The sequence below is a fragment of the Ascaphus truei genome, chromosome 2, assembly GCF_040206685.1.
Source record: "Ascaphus truei isolate aAscTru1 chromosome 2, aAscTru1.hap1, whole genome shotgun sequence".
In the NCBI taxonomy this organism is placed as follows: domain Eukaryota; kingdom Metazoa; phylum Chordata; class Amphibia; order Anura; family Ascaphidae; genus Ascaphus; species Ascaphus truei.
In genome coordinates this window covers 58,284,104-58,307,109 of record NC_134484.1, presented here as the reverse complement: position 1 = coordinate 58,307,109, position 23,006 = coordinate 58,284,104, and the positions used below count along the sequence as shown (strand labels likewise).

At 40.4% G+C, this 23,006-nt stretch overlaps 1 protein-coding gene across 2 annotated transcripts in view; it reads right to left on the bottom strand.

The window, feature by feature from the left end:
• Positions 1-23,006, bottom strand: part of ANGPT1 (angiopoietin 1) — a 375,883-nt gene that overhangs the window by 32,726 nt on the left and 320,151 nt on the right. Inside the window, exon 8 of one of the 2 annotated variants that reach the window (XM_075582478.1) lies at positions 21,407-21,488. The exons of the other annotated variant lie outside the window; for it this stretch is intronic. Coding sequence (XP_075438593.1) covers positions 21,434-21,488 — 55 coding nt within the window. The 3' untranslated portion in view covers positions 21,407-21,433. Of the gene's footprint in view, positions 1-21,406; positions 21,489-23,006 lie in introns of those variants that run through there. 2 annotated transcript variants of the gene reach the window in all.

The following is a 23,006-nucleotide window of genomic DNA, read 5'->3' as shown; positions in this document are numbered from 1 at the left end:
AATCTAAATAGTACAATCCTACTGTATATTTGCAACATCGATCTAAGTGAAGAAGGAATGCCAGTACAAAAAAATAATAAACACAACATCACTTAAAAAAACTAAATCTTGTTTGATCCACCACAATATAGATTCAGGGAGAAATGTTTGGCATTGGAATGTCTGTTAATTTGCAACAAATTTAACAAAAACAAAGTTATGTGAAGACAAATGATCATGGCAAGCATCACCTCCGCTCTGATATGTGATGGTAAAGAGTCACCTCAGTGCTTCGAAACTTCATGGGGGTATTTTTAAATAAAAAAACCTATTACAAATTATGTTTCATTTGTTTCCTAATTGAACATGTAAGCAAAAAAAGTTCCAATGTGAAGTGTAAGGACTGACTAACTCTTAAAGTTTTAATTAACAAAGATTACTAATCTTCTGATATACAGTATATAGAAAGATGTCAAGGCAGAACAATTTGTGAGTATAATTACACATCAAAAGGGTAGATGTGATATTAAAAGAGGCAAACTTACAACATTATCATATCCAAAGTCAATGTTTGGATGTCCAAACTTGGACTGAAAAAAGGTGTATCTTTTGTTAAATACACTTTTATTAAATATACTTTTATTAAATACACTTTTGTACAAGTCCACATGAGTGCTCTCTACCTGTGTTATATCATAACAGAAGTAACCTTTGTTAAACATTGCCTATAGATATAGATTAGGGTACAGATAGTGGGTCATATTAACTAAGCAAGGGTATGACACAAGACACCTTTCAATAAATGGGTTGTATGGTGTCTTCTGGCATAGCACCACTTAGTATGACCCAATATGTATTATATTTTATTAGAGAGGGAGGAGAGGAGGGGGAGATGGAGGAGGGGTGAGGGAGGGGGAGGGGGAAGTCCTGCTCAGCTAAGAATTATACTTGCTAGAGAGGTGCTACCAGGGATAACAAACATGTTTATATAGAGAAAGAGGAAAAAGATCCCTAGAACGGTGCACTCTACTCTACTAAATCAAAATAACAAATAATTTATTAATATATCATAAACATAGAAAATGGTTAAAACCTAAGAGGGTGTGCTCTGGGAAATCCTATATGTGGATTCCTCAATAGTCAAATAGCACAGGTAAATTAACCATTATGTGGCCAATCATGCATGTAAAAACAGTATATGCAGTTACCGAGCTAGGTCCCTGTGTGGTTGTTGCTTTTGTATAAGGCAATCCTGTTAAGTGAAACAATGTATGCTAATATCAAGTGACTGTAGCTAAATCTTCAATGTGTGGCAAAATCATCAGAGTGTACCTATATGGCATAATATGTAACACTTTAGCCTGCACATAAGAACTTAGTAAAAACCTAGCAACAGACAAAGCTCAGTGATCTGTGAACTGATCTACCTGGGGATATATACTGCTGGATCTACTTACAGTGACTTGTGATGTCTATATATGAAGCAGACACTTCTACTTGCTGGCAAGTGACTCAGCTATCTCCCGTTGTAGACAGTAATTCTATCAGGATGCACAGACCTCAAAGCTACTATTGCTAGCTAGTGGGATCCACATCTGTGGCCCACATCTTAGTTTAACTGCATATCTCTGTTGCTGCAGACTACGATCCGACACTTATGCATCTGTCACACACCTGACTTCACTGTGACGTCAAACCCGACGCGGCGTTTCGTTCCTGAGACAATGGAACTTCTTCGGGGGGCTGGGAGGTGCCCTGCAGAGGCTTGCTATTTAAATCCTAAGGCTGCCATGGTACTAAATTGGTGTCATTAGGTATGATTAACCCTTTCCTTCCATGCAGTGCAACCTGGTCTGCTATACTTGATTGCTATCAAGTTGCCTCTTATCAGGGAGTACCTACTGTCCTAAAAACAAGGTAAGTATAAAATAAAGATATAAAACAGACACCAATGGCTTGTTTTGTTATTATTGCTGCTAAATAAACCATTATGCACAGACATCCTCTTAGCTCATGTGCTTATAATAGCTAATAGGTGGTATAAGAGGTATTCTATCTTGGAGGAGCATATAGGGAGGATATTGTGACAAGCCCTAGTATGATGTATTATGTGAATGTTTCATAAAAAGGGCTAATGTCATATATCATCCTGATGAACCCACAACACTAGGTACAACTACAGAAATGTGGAGTAGTTGAAATCTTCATTTAACCCCTGCGGGGATTGTGTTCCTGGGGTGAAAATCCACCTTGCTTCTTTTTTTAGTAAAGTATTATCTATATCTCCTCCACGCAGCCACAGAGAGACATGTTCAATACATTGGAATTGAACTGATGTTATGTCCCCCTGGTGTGACCGATTTATGTGTCGTGCTATTGGTGTATGAACGCTATTTCTGATAGTGCTGGCATGCTCCAAAATGCGGCGACGTAGTTGGCGTGACGTTTTCCCAACGTACATCACACCGCACTTGCAGGTCGCTAGGTAAATAACACCACATGTTTTACAATTGAAGAATTCTTTAATTGTGTATGTTTTAGAACCAGTTGCATTTTGGAAAGTTTTCTGGGGGTTAATGAAGCCGCAGGCGTTACAAGTCCCACATTTGAAAGTGCCCTTTGCAGTGTTGGTTAGCCACGTTGTTGTTGTAGGCGTTTTATAGTGGCTATGTACCAAGGAGTCAGATACATTTTTGGTTCTCCTATATGTGATGGAGGGGGTATCAGGAAGCACTTGCCTGTATATTTCATCCTCCAAAAGGATATGCCAGTGCTTGTTGATTACTCTTTTAATCCCCCTCCACTGTTTACTGTATGTGCCGATTATTCTAATCGAATTAGGTTGGTTTTCTATTTTCTTTGTACCATACAGTAAAGTATTCCTATCTGATTGTTTGGCGCGTTTATAGGCTTTGTGTATGCAGCTTTTGCTGTAACCCCTGTTTTTTTCTCATGATTTCTGATTGCTTCTCAAAGTCACTTAGTACCAGCAGTTTCTTTTTGCTCTTAAAAATTGTCCAAAAGGGATACCCTCAATTTGAGGTTTGGGATGATGGCTTGTGAACACTAGTAGGTTGTTAGTAGCTGTGCTTTTGGTATGAACTGTTGATTGTAATAGCCCTTGATTATCCTTGAAAATTTCCAGGTCCAGAAAAATTATTCTGTCCTGGTTAATTTCGCTAGTCAGGTGCAGATTGTGGTCATTGTGGTTCATAACTTTCACAAACTCATTAAATTCTACAACTGTTCCATTCCACAAACACAGCACGTCGTCAATATAGCGAGACCACAGTTCGACGTGCTTTGTGTGTGTATGCATCTCCTGAGTGAAAACTTTGGTCTCCTCCCACCAACCAAGGTAAATATTGGCATACGTGGGTGCACATGTCGTGCCCATCGCCGTACCTTGTAATTGGTGGTAAAAAGTGCCTTTAAACAGAAAGTAGTTGTGTTTCAAAACAAAATTGAGAAGTTCAAGTATAAATTCATTGTGTTTTGTGCATTCTGAACTTCTGGCTCTTAGGAAATGTGACACAGCTCCAATCCCCACCGGATGTTGTATACTAGTATACAGAGATTCTACATCTAATGATGCTAGAAAGGTGTTTTTAGAAATCTGTATACCATCTATTTTCCTCAAGATATCCGTGGTATCTATTGTGTGGGATGGGAGACTGGTCACATATGGTCTTAATACTTGATCCAGGTACGTACTGGCATGTTCACTAAGAGACTCAATCCCGGAAACAATAGGTCTTCCTGGGGGAATCTTGGCGGTTTTATGGAATTTTGGAATGCTGTAGAATGTAGCTACTTTCGTTTTTTCAACCAACATATATTTAAATTCTTGTTGTGAAATCACTTTGTTATCTAGGCCTTCCTGTAAGATTTTTTTAAGGTCTTTAAGGTATGTGATTGTTGGATCGTGTAGAAGTATTTCATAACAATTTTTGTCACTTAATAGCCTGGTGTTTTCTGAGACAGATTTGTCTTCTTCCAAAACAACAATGTTCCCCCCTTTATCAGAGGGCTTGATTATGATACCCTTTAATTCAGTTAGCTTTTTTAAGGCACTTTTTCATTTTTAGTTAAGTTTTCCTGTCCTCCCCTTGTGGACATTGTTTGTAAGTCCTTAGTTACCAACTTTAGAAACATACTAATGTTGTAATCAGAGCTTATCGATGGTGTAAATTTACTTCTCGGTTTGAGGGTAGTGAAGGGACCTAGGCCGGGTACTTTTTTATTCTCATCTTCTAGGGACATTAAGGTTTTTAGGTATTCAGGGTCTTGATCGTCTGCTAGCTCTAGAAATTCCTGAGGTAGAGTTAATATTTCCCTCCTTTTATGGAATTTTTTCAAGGCTAGTTTCCGGCCAAAGAGGTTCATATCCTTGACCCAGGTGAATACGTCAAAGTTGCATGATGGAGTGAATGACAGGCCTTTTTTAAGAACCTGTTCCTGTAGGGGTGTGAGAGTGATATTTGATAAATTAATCACTTGTAATTAATTTTGATCCCTTTTTGGGGTTGGCGATATCGCCTCCACCAGTTCCTCCCTCTGCCTCTGTTTCCCCATATTTCTCTGTTTCTTAGTTTGTCCCTGGCCTCGTCTGGTTTTTCGCCCCTTCCTCTTGGACCCCCGCCCCGCCCACTCCTCCCCCGTTGTAATTCTAAAAAAGAAGGCTGGGTGTTGGTGTTAGAGGTATTGTCTGAATTGATATTACTCTCCTCTATATCAGAATTTTCCCACTCAGTGGATGATTCGTGGTATTCCTTATGTTGGTTTTTATGTGGTTTGTAAATATTGCCTGTCTTAAAGTCATTGGCGTCTCGCAAGAATTTTTTATGTTTACGTTCCTTTATTTCTTTAGTAAATTTATCAATATTTTTCTTTCATTTTAATTCTAACTCCACGTAATTGGACTCCTCAGACCACTTACCTGTTTGTGCAAGTTCCAGATCTAATTCCACAGTTGCTTCTTCCCACTTAGTGGATTCATACTGGATTAACAATGTCATTAATTCAGTTGAACATGTGAAAAGTACACTTTACCATTTTTTAATAAATGTTTCGTCTTGAACTGCAAACGCTGGGAAGGTATTTATCCTTAGACCACGTGGTATAAACCCTTTGGTAAGGTAGAATTACTGTCTACAACGGGAGATAGCCGAGTCACTTGCCAGCAAGTAGACGTGTCTGCTTCATATATAGACATCACAAGTCACTGTAAGTAGATCCAGCAGTATATATCCCCAGGTATATCAGTTCACAGATCACTGAGCTTTGTCTGTTGCTAGGTTTTTACTAAGTTCTTATGTGCAGGCTAGAGTGTTACATATTATGCCATATAGGTACACTCTGATGATTTTGCCACACATTGAAGATTTAGCTACAGTCACTTGATATTAGCATACATTGTTTCACTTAACAGGATTGCCTTATACCAAAGCAACAACCACACAGGGACCTAGCTCAGTAACTGCATATACTGTTTTTACATGCATGATTGGCCACATTATGGTTAATTTACCTGTGCCATTTGACTATTGAGGAATCCACATATAGGATTTCCCAGAGCACACCCTCTTAGGTTTTAACCATTTTCTATGTTTATGATATATTTATATTTTATTACCCATAAATACGGAACAATGTGAAACATCTGTCAAGTTCTTTTGAATGTGATAATGTCTCTCCAATTTTTTCACAAATCAAAGCTGAGGTTCAGTTTGACAGTGTCACGCTACAGTAGTAAGAGTATACATTGCAGAAAAGGAATTCATTAGTGGGTTATACAGCAAAAGACTAATGGAACTGTTTATGAGTCCGTGAAAAATGTACATATAATAATGTTGGTGTGGTCAGCCCAACCGAAACCAAAGTGGAGCCCCCTTCCACTTACACATGTCCCAGGGGGGTAATCATGTGATCACTCCTACTGATTCCCACAAAGGACCAGCACATAATAAAAAAAAAGACTGTGCCTATCAGTATGATATATAATATAAATGAATATATGATAATTAGAGCCCCAAGCATGTGGACTAATAAATGAAACTATGATGTGACAACCAAAAAAAGAGAGAATATAATGTGTCCTAATAATGTGCATAAATTAAGTATTGCTAGTGTATATATATGTAGCCAGGTCCCCTCTGCTGTGTGTGTCTCCCCTCCAGGTACTCACGCGGCGGTCAGGAGTAGAGCGGCCGGTCGGGGGGGAGGGAAGTGCAGAGGCGTGTTCGTGCACAGAGCGCCCCTTCATGTAGCGTGTGGCCTGCCGAGGGGAACGCCATCTTCGATGTGCGCACGGAGCGACTGGAGGCACTGAGACAGGTCGCGCATGCGCAGTGAGAAGTGTGCGAAGACTAGCCTTCCAGGGAAGGCTCTTGGACGGGACTATAAGTCCCATGAGCCTCAGGAGCGCCCCACGTGACGCCAGGGAGCCAATAGGGTATCCCTGCTCAGAGGGATTGATAAATTTCGCAGGGTTTTGACACAGTGAGTCGGCGCCAGGAGAGGCTAGGGGAAGGAGGTGAGGGTGCAGGGGTCAGTGACCCACTGCATTAGGCCAGCAGCCCCCTATGCCCCAGTTAGCCCTGAGCCACCCAGTAGTTTCTGGTGCTTCAGGGACAGGCCCCAGGTTAGGGACCCTGCCCCATTAACATATTACAGTGCTAGTTATGGACACAGCGGATGCTACGCTTCCCATCCAGAGGCTTGGGATCAAGCTTACTCCACAGAGAGAGCGGAACTGTACCCAGGGTGGACAGCCCTGACCGATCATCTCACCGGAGGAACCGGACGTCGCCAGGAAGGTCGTCGGATCCTTTGTGAAGATCCTTTGAATGCCCAGGTGCCGTCGCACTGGGCAGGTATTGTTACGCACGTGCACCACATGTGTACTCGCACATAGTGGCAGCGCTGACCATGGGACAAGGGAGGTTATACTGTGGACACGGTGTGGGGGGTACACAGTGGTGGGAGCGTGGTTATGTTATACTTTACCCCAGTGCTACTATTGAATATGATATGTATAGAGTATAAGTTATGTGCACATGTTTAGTAAAGCCAGTACTGTTTTACACCAGTGTGCTTATCGTGATTGTTTCCTGTGAGGGCCTCCTCCCACTCTGTTGGGATCCCTCCCAGGTGGAGGCGTTGCACCATGAGATAGTTAAATATATGTACCCCAGGCTCCCTGGGCGGAGGCTTAGGCTCCTGAGAGCCATACAGGTAATATACAGTATCAATAGCGTCTGTATTCACAGGAAATACCCGTTACATATAAATAAATATATAATGTGTAGTTTGTGACCATGTGAATAAACAATGTGACCACCAAATTTGCATGTCATTTCCCAGAATCCCTTGCTGCAGTGGAAGTGCTGTATGCTGGGTGATAATGGTGAAAGGTGGGGTTGCAGACCTGCCTAAGACATGCAGATGAGCATACAGTTGTATTTGCATATATATATATATATATATATATATATATATATATATATATATATATATATATATATATATATATATATATATATATACACTGGATATTAAATATATATAGGTAATTGCAGACTTTTGGGATATAAAACTATAGGTTATATGGAATAGCTATTAAGTCAAATAAAACAGTAAATAAGTCCAAAAACCATAAAAGAATATTGTCCATAAGATGAAAATCCCAAGATCGATGATGACACTCTATGCAGGATACTGGCTGCCTTCTGTATGGAACCAACGAAATTCCCAGCAATCTGTACAAAAACGAAAAAAGAAAGCGCCCGATCCTAGTGGTATAGTTTGAGCTATCTGGGATATTGTGTTAATTAATTTCTGACTGGTAACAGTCTATGGAGTTTAGGTGGCACCTCCCCCCAGAGCTCGCCCCTCCCCACCTTTTTAACGTGGGAGGTTCTGACAACTAGCAGCAATGGACAGGACTCACTGCAGTTCCTTCCCCTCATACAGAGGTAACAGGAAGGGTTCACAGCTTTAGTGTTAGGACCTGCATTTTTGGTTTACCTTGACGTTGGTATGCAGGCTGGTACCACTTGGTATTCTGGACTCTAAGACGCTGACAGCTGCCTCTGTAGAGCTCCCTGCCATATCCAGCCCTGACCGGAACCAATGAACACGAGTATTGTTCCTGAAGGACGCTAACAGCGGCTGTGCTGCTCCCTGAGTTCCTGCTGGACGGAGGCTCAGAGGGGTTTGATCGGATGTCACCAAGAGGCGTGTGAGCAGAGGAGCAGAGTTCCAGAACTGGAGCATGAGTATTATCTCATAAAATGCTCTTATTCTTTGTTGTTTGTAAGTTTTAAATTGTTGGACTTTTTTTGGGAATATTAAATGTTATTTTAGACATATTGCTCTAGGATCGGGCGCTTTCTTTTTTTGTTTTTGTACACATTTATATATGTACAGTACAAATTTTCACTGCACACTCAAGGTTAGGGCAAAACATGTATCCATTTCTTTGTATGATAAAAGAAAGAATGGCAGAGTTTCACATTTTTCTGTCATGAAACAACCTGAAGCACTGTCATTCTGCCTAAGAACAGAAAGGATAGACAGCAAAACAAAACTATGATGCAAGCCGATATGCAGGGTGCAAAAGTAACAAGGAGAACCCTATTTTTTCCTAAACAATAAATCAACAAAAACATATGTTCCAGCACACATTGTCTAATAGAAAAATCACAGAAACAATGGAATAAGCCAAAAATGTAACAATGATTTAATAAAGAAAGCACAAGATGTCATTCAAAATTGAAAATCAATGTGAAAACCACAACAGATATAAATGACCCAAAATAGCAAGCACAAATTTAAAGAAAAAGAGGGAACAACAAAGGGATGGGGAATGGGACAAGGAAAAACACAACTTTTCTGTGATTTTTCTATTAGACAGTGTGTGCTGGAACATATTTTTTTTATTTTTAATTAATTATTTTTTGCTGTTGTTGATTTACTGGCATTCTGTCTGTTGTCACCTGAATGAAGGGATTGTTGTTTTGCGTTGAGTTTGAGTACAGGTGTAGCAGATTTTATTGCACCCGTGGGTGTGTTAGCCCCGCCCCTTATTCATGTTAGCCCTCTCCTTATTTTGCACATGGCTAATGTATTTACGATGGCTGTTACTCCTGCTGGCACATTTTGTGTGTGCACAATAACGGCTGCTACATTTGAATGTACTGAAATGTGTCACATTTATGTAGCCCTCTTTCCTACTGACATAGAAAGACTACGAATGCTGTATATACCTGTCGGCTCAGCGAGATCTGGGCCTCCGCTAACTGGGAGCCTGGGGCAACAATATGTACTTGGCAGTGCCTCCACTTGCCCAGGATCCCCAATTAGTAAGATTCCCCTGGACAAGAATAACAATAATATTCCATATAGTATAACGGTTTACTATAAGTGAATGCAGATCATGAACTTACATATATAACTAATCACCATGCATGCAGATACGGCAATACACAGTAATATAACACCTGTGGCCTTGCCACCTCACCCTGGAGTAATGTCTCTACCCACCACCGCGTGTACCCCACACCGTGTCCAATGTACTGGGCAAGTCCCTTGGTCACTCAACCCTCAGTGTCCCCAAAGAACCCTCCCCCAAGGCGGGATCAGCGCCTGCAGGTTCCGGTGTTGGTGCACTTAATATAATACCTTCCGACTGCTCCAGCAGCCGGTAGCTGTACTTCACAAAGGATCCACCGATCCAGCGTAGTCTCCTACAAGTGTGTACTTGAGTCCAGTAGCTTGATCCCAAACCAACACTCTCACCGCAGCACACGAAGACGCTGTGTCCGTCTGCTGATCTCAATAAAGGGTATGCTGTCACTATTTGGGGCGTTCCCTGCAGTACCACAAGCTAGTGGTGACTCAGGGCCTGCACTGGGGCCTAAGGGGAATCTCTGGCCTATGCAGTGGGTCACCGACCCCCTGCAAAACACACCTTCTCTCCCCTTGCTTCCACAGGGCACACTCGCTAGCGTGGTTTCTCCCTCACACTTCCCTTTCCTGTCTGCCAGTAATCCTCCCCTCCTATTCGCTCCCTGGCATCACATGTCCCTGCTGAGGCTCATGGGAATTGTAGTCCCAGCTCATAGCCTCTGTTCTATTGGCCAGCCTTCGCACGCTATTCACTGCGCATGCGCAAACTTCCTCAGTGTCTCCCGTCAAGCATGGTACTGCGCGTGTGCCAGACGCAACATTTCGGCACCCTGTGCTTGTCGGTCCGCCGCGGAGCCTCTGTGACACTTATATGATGCCTGCTCGACCCCCACCTTCCTGAAGGCTAGCTGACCTGACGCTTGTCCCTACAGTACTCTCAGCTAAGTACTAGCAAAGGTAGACTCAAGGGAACACCACTACATTTACATCAGCGTACTGTACACAATTGTTTGCTATGGATGGAACATGGGTTCTATAATAAAGAGGCAAGCATTACTGTTAGAGACTTCTTCTTTCTTTTGTATTTACATGTTTTACAAAAGAATAACAGACACACCACAGACAACTTCTTTATACCATTTTAGGAAGAAATTAACTTAAGACATTAACGGAATTTACAAATTGTGACTTTTGTGCTGTAATCCCACATACATATAAATATGAAGGTTGAGTGTAACCACAGTGTTTATATAGCGATATCCCCTTGTTTCATAAACAAAAATGTTCTACTGGGATATTACTAAGAAATCACAGACTAGGAAAAGCTTCAGAAATAAAATATTGTGATGCTGTACCGCTAATCTCATCTACTAACATCAATAGTCTGGATGATTCTGACATTGAACAAGACATTTAGGAAATAGAACATTGTTCAGCTACTTTGCAAAACAGAAATCTACTTAGTGCTGAAAGATGATAGGTGAAAATGAGGGGAGTGCTGACACTGGTTATTAGCAAAGACATCACATGATCATTAACATACATTTTGAAAGCCATGTTTTGACATCAGCACTGAGCAGCTGTAAGGTTGCGAATCCTAGACATTATTGGAGTGTTGGATAATTCCAAATGTTTATAGAATGTGTAGGAGAAGCAGCAGAAGCAACACCGCATTCTATAAACATTTGGGATTATCCAACACTCCAATAATACCTATGATTAGCATCCTTACAGCTGCTCAGTGCTGATGTTTAACTTCCTTTGATGTCCAACGAACAATTTATTTTTCCTGAGTCAGGCAGTAACACCATTCAGATTATAATCTAGACATATAATTGAATGTTTGAAATCTCTGGTTATAATAAAAAAATAATCACAAATTCACGAGTTCAGTCAAAATAATGAACAAATTGGATTATGTCAGTTTGACAAAAAGCAGTTCTTCTGTTCTGTATAAATTATTGTGCTCTTTCCTCTTACAGTTGTATTGCCTTTAGTAAGGGTAAATTGATTTCATGTTTTTTTTAGTGCTGTTACACTATAATGAAACAAAAATAATGTTATTATACTAATCCCTACGTAAAGACTTCTGAACTACTGTACACCTTATTCCCATAACCTTTTCTGAATATTTGAATAGGCAAACATTGTGCTTCTCCAAGACTCCCACACGTGCCAGTCTTTAAAAGAGGGGTTTCAAACTCTGTATTCAAGGGCCACCAACAAGCCAGGTTTTATGGATATCCCTGCTTCACTGATTGAGCCACATGTGCTGAAGAAGGGATATCTGTAAAACCTGGCCTGTTGGTGGCCGTTGAGGACTGAGTTTGAGACCCTTGCTTTAAAATATGGAACAGTGGGTTACTGTACAGCATGTACAATGTAAAACTTCCTGGCTGCAAGACTGAAGCAAAAAGGTAATAATGGATTTACCATAAAAAAATACTTTTGTTTTCAGTGGGTTTTCTTCTTTGCTACAGATGTGTGCTACAAAAGCCACAGCTGCAGATATGGTATTTCCTTTCTTGAATGCACACTTTCTGAGCATGCCACAAGACTGTAGTTGATTTAGCCACGACTTTGCGTTGTTCCTAAGGGTTTTAATGCAGTATTACATCAGAGTTGAGTAGGGCAGTACAACAGTTTTCCAAAAGTTCCCGAATCAGTAGACTATTAAACTTTTGACACTCATGAAAATCTTGCGAGAATTAGTCTTGACCGTTGAGAGAGAGAGAATATGTTTGTGAATGTCTCCGTTTAAGCAAACTACACTAAATACATTAATATTGGTAGCATTCTCACATTTTCTCCTGGAGTATTGAACAAAAGGTAATTTTTTTAATGGATATTATAATTTTCAGTAAATACTGTATATTTCACCAATAAAAATACAAACTCTGCAGGAATGTTAACTGTTGCAAAAGATTTAGAATCTGAAAAATACTAAAACCTTGAAAAACATTTTCCAATAAATTCCGACATATTTGCTCATCTCTTGTGTTCTGACTGCAAATATCAAGATTCTAGGTACAGTATGGAGAAACAAATGAACTCAAACCTCATATTTATCAAGCTGCCAATACTGTATCTGTAAAGATTATGCTGGTGTCAAATTTAAAAAAAATGTCAATCATGTTTCTACATTTGACAGCAATCTCTAAGTAGGTTATTATTTATTTATAAAATGTTTTACCAGGAAGTAAAACATTGAGAGTTACCTCTTGTTTTCAAATATGTCCTGGGCACAGAGTTATGATGACAAATAATACCTGGTTACAAATTTATTGTTACATAAGTGAACAGGGTATACATTATATACAGTACAAGACATTGCATGCACAGTTAAAGATAATATATATTATAGGCGTATGCAACAGTTACAGACCAGATTAAAATGTGAGACAGCCTTAGTTTTGAAAGAAGTTAGACTGGTGGCGGCTGTGAGAGTCTCCGGTAGATTGTTCCAGTTTTGGGGTGCACGGTAAGAGAAGGAGCGTCCGGATACTTTGCTGAACCTTGGGATAAGTGATGTATGTGTAGGGGTGAGAAGCTTGTTCAGATAGACAATTTTCATTAAACTGTGAGTGCTGATCAGAGCACTATTGCATGGAAACTCCCATTGGTTTCCACCCCTTTAAGCCACCTGACTTAGTCCCAGAACCTCAGAACTCTGACTTAACAATACACTAACTGAAGTTAACCCATCATTAAGTGATAGCGGGGATCTTCAAAGCTCCCAAAAATCATGTTATGGCTTGTCTTAAACATATTAAATTTTATGTCCATAAATATGAATTTATTTTTCTAATAAATTTCGCACCAATAAACTCAGGACTAGAGCGCATATAGGACTTTAGGCGGGAGTACACCCATCCCAGACCTACAACGGGTACCATAGGATTTTTATTTATTTATTAAAGACACAGTCTCTGCCCTGATAAGCTTACAATCTATGTTTTGGTGTCTGAAGCACAAGGAGGTTGTTCTCAAGGAGTCTACAGGAGTGGGTACAAAGGTAAGCAATATAGCCCCTCCTACGAAAGTGATAACATCTGAAAGTAATTAAACATGATAGACATATAGTGGTATATTTCCCTATGTAAGAACCCTCTCATTGACGAATACATCAATATATGTATTATCTAAAATGTATCTATAGTTCTAAACAACAATAATGTAACATAACAACCAATAGTAACATGATTGGTTGTTCTTAGAGGTCATATTGCAACTAAGTATCTTTGTATTGGTTATATTCAGTGTCTGAAAGAGAAGCTAGTTACTCATAAAACAATCAGATCAAAGATACTAATTGAAAAACATCCAGCTGGATAAATGAACATCATTGCAAGTGACCTCTTATGTTATAATAGAATAAATAGTATCAACTATAAACCAATCAGTTAGTTAAATATTCTCATTGAGAGTACCGATCATATTAGAACTTGCTCAGATACAGAGATATATTTATGACAATCCTTAAACACGGATTAGCTGTATAAGCACTCTATCGTTCATATGAAGACAAAATATTTGCCAATCTAAATTAATAGCCTACTCTCAATGAGAGAAAGTGTGCAACCATATCTCCAAATATGTATTTAAATGATAATGAAATTGCCATATCTTAATCGATTGCTAAAGTATGAATTATACATGGACATATCCATAAACGATATGTCCAAAAAATAATAATCCATTGAATATGTGTAACATCAACACCAAAAAGATAATAATCAATTTCAATGTGCACTTGTATGAATTTATTGGATAAAGTCAAGCATAATTGCATTGATTAGTCATCTGGAGATATAGTGGCAACATTCTTTTGATAGTATACAAAATTCAATAAACAGAAATCATAAATTTAGGACAGTATATGCAATGTATTGAACATGAATGATAGTAATATTAGTAGATACACTAACCAGTATATACTGTATGATGAATTGAACTGGCTAATATATGAACATTTATATGAAGTATTTCAAATCCCATTCTGAATTTGACCCTTTTGGGATCAGGATATCCAGATAAAAGATCCAACAATCTTCCCTCTTATAGAGGGCATTAATCCTATCGACTCCTCTAATATGAGTTTTAATATGTTCTATAGCAATACATCTGAAGTGAGTTAAGGAACCTTGCTGACATTCGCTAAAGTGTTTAAAGACTTGATGGATTAAGTCTCTTTTTAAAATCAATCTCATATGCTCTAAAATGCGGAGCTTAAACATTCTTGTTGTTAATCCAATATATTGTTTATTACACCCACAAGTAAGCATATATATGACAAATACTGTATTGCAATTCATGAATGATAAACTGTTATGTTACCCAGGTAAGGGTCTGTGCCTGTGGTGACAGCACTAGAGTCAGCCTTGAAATCCTCCATCAGTTTTGATGAGCAATATAAAACAAGAATCTTTGTGAGTGCAAATTTTATATTAATGTATGTTTAACTGACAATAATAGACAGTACAGTGTACTACAGTTCAACTCTGATTGTGCGTCCATTTTTACGAGTTTAAAAAACAGCAAACACCGGATTCCCTCTTACTTCATGTTTTTGTTTCATTACAGAAAAAATACTTCTTGAAGAAATGAACTATGTGATTTCTAGAAATTATACTCCCTTGTCGGTTCAGATTAATAGCCTGCAACATTATTAAGATTTGTTCATTGGTAATTCTTTGGATATTTTACTGTTGTATACAGATAGGTAAACATATTTACCAAGAGCAAAACAGCATCGTCTGAAAATATGTGAAGACACGTGAAGGGGAGGGAAAAGGGACATTTGGAGCATTGCAGGTCTGGGCTGGTGAAGAACAGCCCAAGAAATAACAGCAGAGAAAACGCTGCATATTCTTAACCCTTTCTCCTGTATTTGATAAGAGGATCAAGGCAAATATTCAAGGATAACCAGAAAGTTGAGAGGACTTTCCAACCCAAAACTGGACATTTGAAAGGTACTGGAATACTACAGTACACACTCGAAGTTTCTCTGTCCCCTAACGGTGAGTAGCCTTATAATACTACTTACCATCCGAAATTTTGCACATATACTGTACAAAAGAGACTTTTTGTGAATGAATGTTCAATATTGATTTAAGTAATTATTCACTTTTTCATTAAACAGGCAAATGTGTAATAGTGTCTTAGAATATCAATTGTTAGGAGTTACACCTACATTTTTGCACATCAATAAGAGCACCACTTATTTTTTTCTCACTATTCTCAATTAGTAGTTTATTAAACTTTCCCTCCATAGAAAATGTAAAACCCTACCAAATTGGTAAGACTCTTTACTATGCAAATTTCCATCATCAACTGGTTCACATAACAATTTTCCATATACTGTACAGGTACGTTACCAACCTAAATAGATCTACCCTATTAAAACCATAATAATATAAAGATACACTAATATTTGTTTAGTATTTATTATTCAGACTCCTGACAAAACACTTTATTTATTCTGTAAAATAAAACACACTTACATTAATGTGGTTTAGTGCATATCAATTTAAGAAGTCAAAAACCCGTTACTCTTGATCATGCAATTAATGTATTTTATTTCATTTGCTTTTCTGTTTCAATTTATTTTAGTGCACAAAAATGTCTCTGATGTTATTACTTTAAATACAATTTGTAGCTGACAGGATGTAAAATAAAACATATGTTGATTACAGGTACTACCAATCTGATTTGAAATAGCTAGTCATTTGTTAGGGGGGGGAGGGGAACACAAGTAAAGGCAGCTGCAGGGTAAATCTTCGACCCTGCGCTTTCAAGGGCCCCGCACTCCCTCCTCTCATTGGTGCCAGGATCCAACCTCTGTCCATCACAGAGGGGTGAGCTAGAGGAGGGAGTGAGTGCCCCCAGACGGCAGGACGGTGTGATGTTTTTTTTTGAGAGGGAGGGTCTTACATTCTCCAGAGTGGCACTCCTCCGGTAGCGTCGCGTTGCCATGGTGACCGACATCATGCTGTTAGACATGTTGCAGCGACGCTGACGGAGGAGGGCCAATCTTCAGGGTAAGTACCTTTACCTTTTTCCATAGGAGGGAGTCGCTGCAAAAGCTAAGGCTGGCCCTATCTGGGGCTGTGCTTGAAACATATTTACTAAGCAAAGATCAGCAAATAAAAAAAGATGTAATTAATCACATTTTCTGTGAATTAAACCGACACAGGTGTCTTGTCTGCCTTTATTCAGTGTGCTGTGTAGCTTCTTGACTGAGACTGAGAAGATTCTAGCGCAATTCATTGCAATGGAGTTGATCTCTCACTGTTTAAAGAATGTATTTAAGTCCACAAACAACAGGTTGTTTGTCTGAAATTCGTATCACTTATTGTATGGTTCATTTGCAGTACATCCCATGCAGCAGTGCGAGGAAATTAATATTGAATACGGAACATATTCAAGGTGAGTACATTACATGACAAATGTAGAGAAAACCTAACATGGGCCATTTTTTCCATGCTTTATTCAGTATGTTTTAAGTCATTAACACCTATTTTGCTTGGTTGCTCTACTAGGCGAGACCAGTACAAACATACCCAGTGTAAAAGATACACATTGGAGTAGTACACATCAAGCAATTAAAAAGTTACAGGCATGAGACGCATAAAACTGTATAAATAATGTGGTAAACGTGGAGAGTGCTGTAACAGGTTACATCATTCTGGACAACTGGGATTATCATTGCTGACATCATAAGTGAAAAGAGGTCACAGAGTTGGCAAAGGGCTGTGTATCATGTTCTACATTTGTATGCCCCAAATACAGCTCTTCAGTTAATATAGGTTCATACAGTACCATCAATACAGAGACAAATACACTTTGTATAAATATACAGAGTATTGTTTTTAAAGTTATTTACAAGAAATACCATTTTATAGCCATGGTAAAACATGCTCAGTTTTACTTTTTGCTATTGGAATACTCCAAAAAAAATATTAGCGGGCATACTGCATAATAAAAGAAAAAACTACTGGACAGCAGATGCATATAAACAAAATATTTTGTCCCTTATATATTCTTATAGGATCATGTATACAGTATCTAAAAGAAGACAGTTGTGGCTCAAGGTGTATGGGGCCCACAATTAAATTAGCTCCAAGTGCATCCATGCACATTTTCTACAAACAAATGCATATTATTGGTAAGAGGGAAATGACCGGTAAAGGGAAGATCAGATGGAGCGCGGGGTTCGCTTATTACTAAGCTAGTAGGACTAGGGACTGTCTCTGTTGTAGTTATAGATGGACAGGATCAGTGTGTAGCCCCTGTAAACAGCTCAGGCTGTACATATCTTCCTCCTACTGTGGTAAGTCCTGTTAGAGGCAGGCACCAGTAGTAATCATGGGTTTTCCCCCTTCAAGCCCTGCCCTGAGTGATAGATGCAGGCCCCTAACTCTGTTGCGGGCGTGAGACAGAGGGGAGGTCCTGCTGACATCATGAGGGGTGGGGCTAAGCCTATTTAGCAGCCCATTCCTGTAAGTGACAGTTTTGTCTATTCTGTCTATTCTGGAGTCTACGAGGGAGTGGACTCTGGAGTCTGTCCTGGGAGTGAGAGGAATATACCTAGCTCCGTCCTGGGAGCAAGCAAGAGAGAGAACTCTGGCCTATGACAATTGACGAACGAGCCGAGTTCAGGTGGACCAATGCCCCTCACCCCGATGATGGGGTGATGGGGAGAATCCATCCCCCACCCAGAGGATACCCTCTGAGGTGGGCACTGGGGCATTGAGACCCCAGCACAGTCCATCCTGTTGGAGTGCACACTTGGAGGGAAGGAGAGGAGTAAGGCCTGTACAGAGTGGAGGGTCGTGAGAATTGCAGACATTTTCTGTTGTTGTTGTGGCTGCTTGTCGCTACTTCTGCTGGGCGCTGCTCGGACCAATAAAGAGAGCCATTACCTTTTTACTAAAGACTGTTGTGTGATTCTGGAGCATCCACCCTGGGACCAGGGGTCACTCTTCTATACGGGTCCTACCCCATACCCTGGGAAGGTATAGAGGATGGAGGCACTGCACCACCACTGAAAGCATGGAGGCTACTACCCCAGAAGTCTGGTCCTGTTATCCCCCACACCACCGCGGGAGACTCAGGCCCTCCTGTTCCACACAGGTACGCACCACCCAGTACATGTAATCCGCCCTCACATACCCTAGGTATGTCAGATGAGTCTAGGGGGGGGGGGGGGAGAATAAGGGTTACAAGTTGTATGCATTAAGTAGCCCCCGTGGCTACTGGGTGCTGGAGCAAGTACTGTAAAAGCACTGGTAACCGTTATAGATTAAATGTTAGGTTTTGAGGCTAGGTAACATAAGGAGGGAGAAAAAACAGGACAATAGAGACTTTTATAAAATAAGTAGTCTTTATTTGACTACAACAAACAGTTTAACTTCACCTGACAGGAAGGCTTCAGTTTGGCAGGGACACTGGACTTGGGTCCCAAGTAAAGCTACTGGAGTCGGACTATTTTTGAAAAAAAAAATTAATCACGGGAGGGGCCTATCCTTTCAGTATCCCTCTTACTCACAGTTCCTGTAATGTCCTGTCCACCCAACCTTTGGCCTGCTGACACGACAATCCTACAGGGGCACTACTTCTGGCTACTTCTGTCTCTGATTCACCACCTTATTGTTCTGAACTATTTACAATGGAACCAACTATTTACAGCCTATCTGAGCCACACCCCATTACAATAAGTTCCTAGACTTCTACAGGAAGGGAAAATCAGTTTTATACTTGGGCAACAAGGGCCCACCTGGCAATTTGATTGAAGGGTACCCCCAAGAGTCTTTATAAACGCAGACGTATGGCCCCTTGGCTGCAAGCCCACCGTAAATGTACCTGGTTCCACTGCAAGTCAGTCCGACCCTGGGGGCAAAGCACAAAGCCTGGGAGGTAGGTGATGAGCTGCTTCCCCTGTGGGGATTTTCTCCTCCAACTATATGTCACATTCACTTATTTGTTTGGCTTCTTTTGCCACTGGCACAGTACCCCATGGGAATTTCCCTGCTCTCCATTTCAGTATCCTCGTTGGCAGGACGGCGGGAGACGCTTTCTTCATCTCGTCTCCGGTAGCCATCATGACCGTCGGCCGGTGTCTCTGTCCTGTACGTAGAAACATCAGCGTTCTGATGTTACACGAGTCGACGTCAGCCCAAGGCTGCAGACGGAGCTTGGCCGGGTAAGTAATTGGTTATGGTATATACAGGTGTTATTATTTATGCACTGTAGCCCTCGCCTTGATAAAGTCTGATATATGCCGCTGAAACGTTGGTTTCTTTTGGCACAATAAATATTTTCTGACTAGCAAGTCTCTGTGCCTGTTTCACTCCAAATCTCTACTGCTGATTTTTGTGGGACCTCAGGATATCATTTTGATATGGAGCACCGGCTGATAAGAACCCTATCATTTTTATAGTGTGCCTCCATTACCCTCAATTTTAACCCATTATTACCCATTATTACCCATTATTACCAATATGGCTGTCAATATAAGAGAAAGCAAAACTCTACTATAGAATTTGGTATACATATGAGACTATGAGATTATGAACACTTTTGCAAAACAAAGGTTAATTTGTATTCCTTCTAAGATTTGTTCACATCGTATTCCACAAATTCCATGATATATCTGTTGCTGACAAACTGAGAAAATGGCAATTTTGGTTCTGAATCCTTAATCGTCCTTCATATGAAAATTATCTTGCACTTGAAAGTCATCTTCTTTTGAATATGTGGCCCACTCTCCTGGAACTACTGATTTCCTGGCCTCATAACAATGTAAGCCCCCTTTAATAAGTGGGCAGTGTTAGTAGTAGACTATGCTGAGTATTTTATATTGTTCATGGTGCATGTTCAATAAAGTTCAGGACTAGCCTGTGTTTGTAACGGGGGTCTATGACAGTGAATAGGCCGGCTTACAAGCCACTCCCCAGGGAAGGAGGGGGGTTCTTCTATGTAGTGTAGAGTAGTTAGTGAGTGCAGGAGGTTCTGGAATAGACTTCAGAGTGTTCAGACACTGAAGAGATTTCTTCTGCTAGAGGAGTAGGCTGAGGGTACTAATGATATGTAATTCAGTGCATGTATCTTACTGTTCAATAAACCTCAGTAATACCAACACCAGGAACAGTATTTGAAGCATGGCTAAAGATCACAGAAGAAGTGTTCATGAGGTGCAGCCTGAAAGCTCAGGATCCTCTTGGACTGGAGGCGTGGAAATGTAGAGAAACACTGTGAGCCTGTCCTGATGTCCTCCCCAAAACATCGCAGAGATCTGATGCCTCCTGTTACCACTCAGGTAAACAGCAGCCACAGAATACAGGGGGGGGGGGGGTGTAGAGGGCTATAAATACAATAAAGAAAGATTTCCATGTATCTTGTATTACCTGATAGCTTTGACACCGTCAGCTTCACTTTAACCTTCCTGTTCCCAATTAGTTTCTCTTATGATTTTACTGATCAGTTTATTAATTTACTGGAGAAAAATCTTAGCAAAACAATTATGTATTTCTCTTACTAAATTAATATTCACACAATTATAATTATTTTTGGTCCTAGCATTTACAGTATAAAATCTTTTACTTCTTCAATTCTGCTTCCCCTCCATTGCTTGGTTCCTGTTGCATATCTTTCCTTTCCAGCGGAACATCCCCCATACTTTTATACTGTCCCTGTGTAACAGATGTCGACCTTGTCAGCACACGTTCTTGCTCCTCTCTGTCCCGCTTCACTTTAATTCTTGCCTGTGCCTCCTTGTTATACTGTATATGCCCTGCATCACTACCCATTGTCTTGCTTACTCTTTCCATTTATCTAGTGTTAACTGTTATAATTAATACCAGCCTACAATACTGGGTCATTATTCCAGGCATGTATCTTCCATTAAGATGCCAGTATGAATTTCTAATTAACAGTAACCACTAAAGTGTAGATGTGCAGTTTTAACATAAATACTCACTCAGCAGGTCTGTAGCTCTAAATGTAATTGTCTCTCATCACTATGTAACTTTCTCCTTCTCATTTACTCGCTCTCTAAAGTAAACTCACAGAAACTCAGAGTCCATAAAACTGGTTTTCTGCAAAACAGGAGTTGGCAGAACAATATAAGCAAACTTAAAATTAACACTGGAAAAATATGCAGTTTAAAAAAAAATTAAACATAATGTATTTTTGCAGAGGCACCTAATAGTTTTAGCTTTCTTTTACAGTAGCCAGATGGAAATTATAACATGCACTTTACACTTCCACAATTTGGCTTCCACAACCATATCAGCATGAGATGAACAAGAGTTATGGGACAATATGCTGCTAAAAACAGGTGAAGGCTTTGGAAAAGTGTAGTGTAGCTTTTATTGGTGCTCATACAGAGCTAACAGTGTAATTGATTTTTTTTTTTTTTTAGCAATCCAAGCACAAGCTAATAGTTTAATAGGAAAAACAACTGATGGACTATGAGCAGCAGACATTAGGACCATGTTCTAAATTGTAATATAGCATGAGATATTTCCCATGCCGTGTAAGGTCAGGTCCATAGTGCCTTCGCCCGTGCAGAGGCGTGCGCTGCGGAGACGTCTCCCGCTTGAAGCGGGTGCGTTTTTTTGCCATGCTACGTGCACCGTCCGTGAGGGTGTCTAGGGGCATGTCCTCGTTGGGCAACCGCTCACGTGACCTGTCTGTCGCGCCCCCCTGCTTCCACGCGGATGCGCCCGCACGCCGCATGGACGCGAACACAGCCTTAAGGCAGCTTAAGAGAGCATGAATTACTAATCAATGCTGAAGTCCAAGACAAAATGCATGACAACTGTTTGGGATGCCTGCAAACAATATAGATATCTCTTTGTAACTAAAAAAAACTTTAGTTAATCCTGCTTATTTAAAGATGTAATAATCTTCTACAGTATTACTGTCATAATTTTTTGTATGGTACTTTACCAGTCTGGCACTGTAGTGTTTATTTACTAAATTAGGGCACATGTGGGCTGATTCACTAAGCTCCGTTAAGTGGCTTTAAGAGCGCAAAGTACCCTTTAAGACCGATAAGGCTGCAGTGAGATTCACTAAGCAGTGATAACTGCGCTTTATCGCTCTTAAAAGGGCTTTTTTCAGCCCTCGGCGCAAAATGCGCACGATCAGGCTATTGCGCTGCTTTTTGCCAGTACTAGAGATTCACTAAGCAGCGCTAAGTGAATCGACCTAAAAAAACGCGCCAAACAAACGCGCCAGTTAAAGGCAGGCGCAAAAGGACCTGGACTTAGAAAAAAATTCTTTGTTTACCTTTTTGCTGGCACACCATCCATACAAAAGGCCCGCGGGGGTGCCCATGTGATCCCCACGTGACAACGGGGGTCCCCGCGGCCATCCGGGGGTCCCCACGGCCGTCCGCGGGCCTGCGGTACCAATGGTGTGCCCCCAAAAAATAAACAATACTCTAAAAAAATACCCCCGTCCCCTAACACATACACTACAGTAATGGGCAAAATTACTATTATCCACATATGGATAATAATGCATTTGCCCATTAAATATACATTAATCACAATAAATACAATAAATACATTTTGTACTCACCCTTGTCCGGCACCCACGATGAAGGC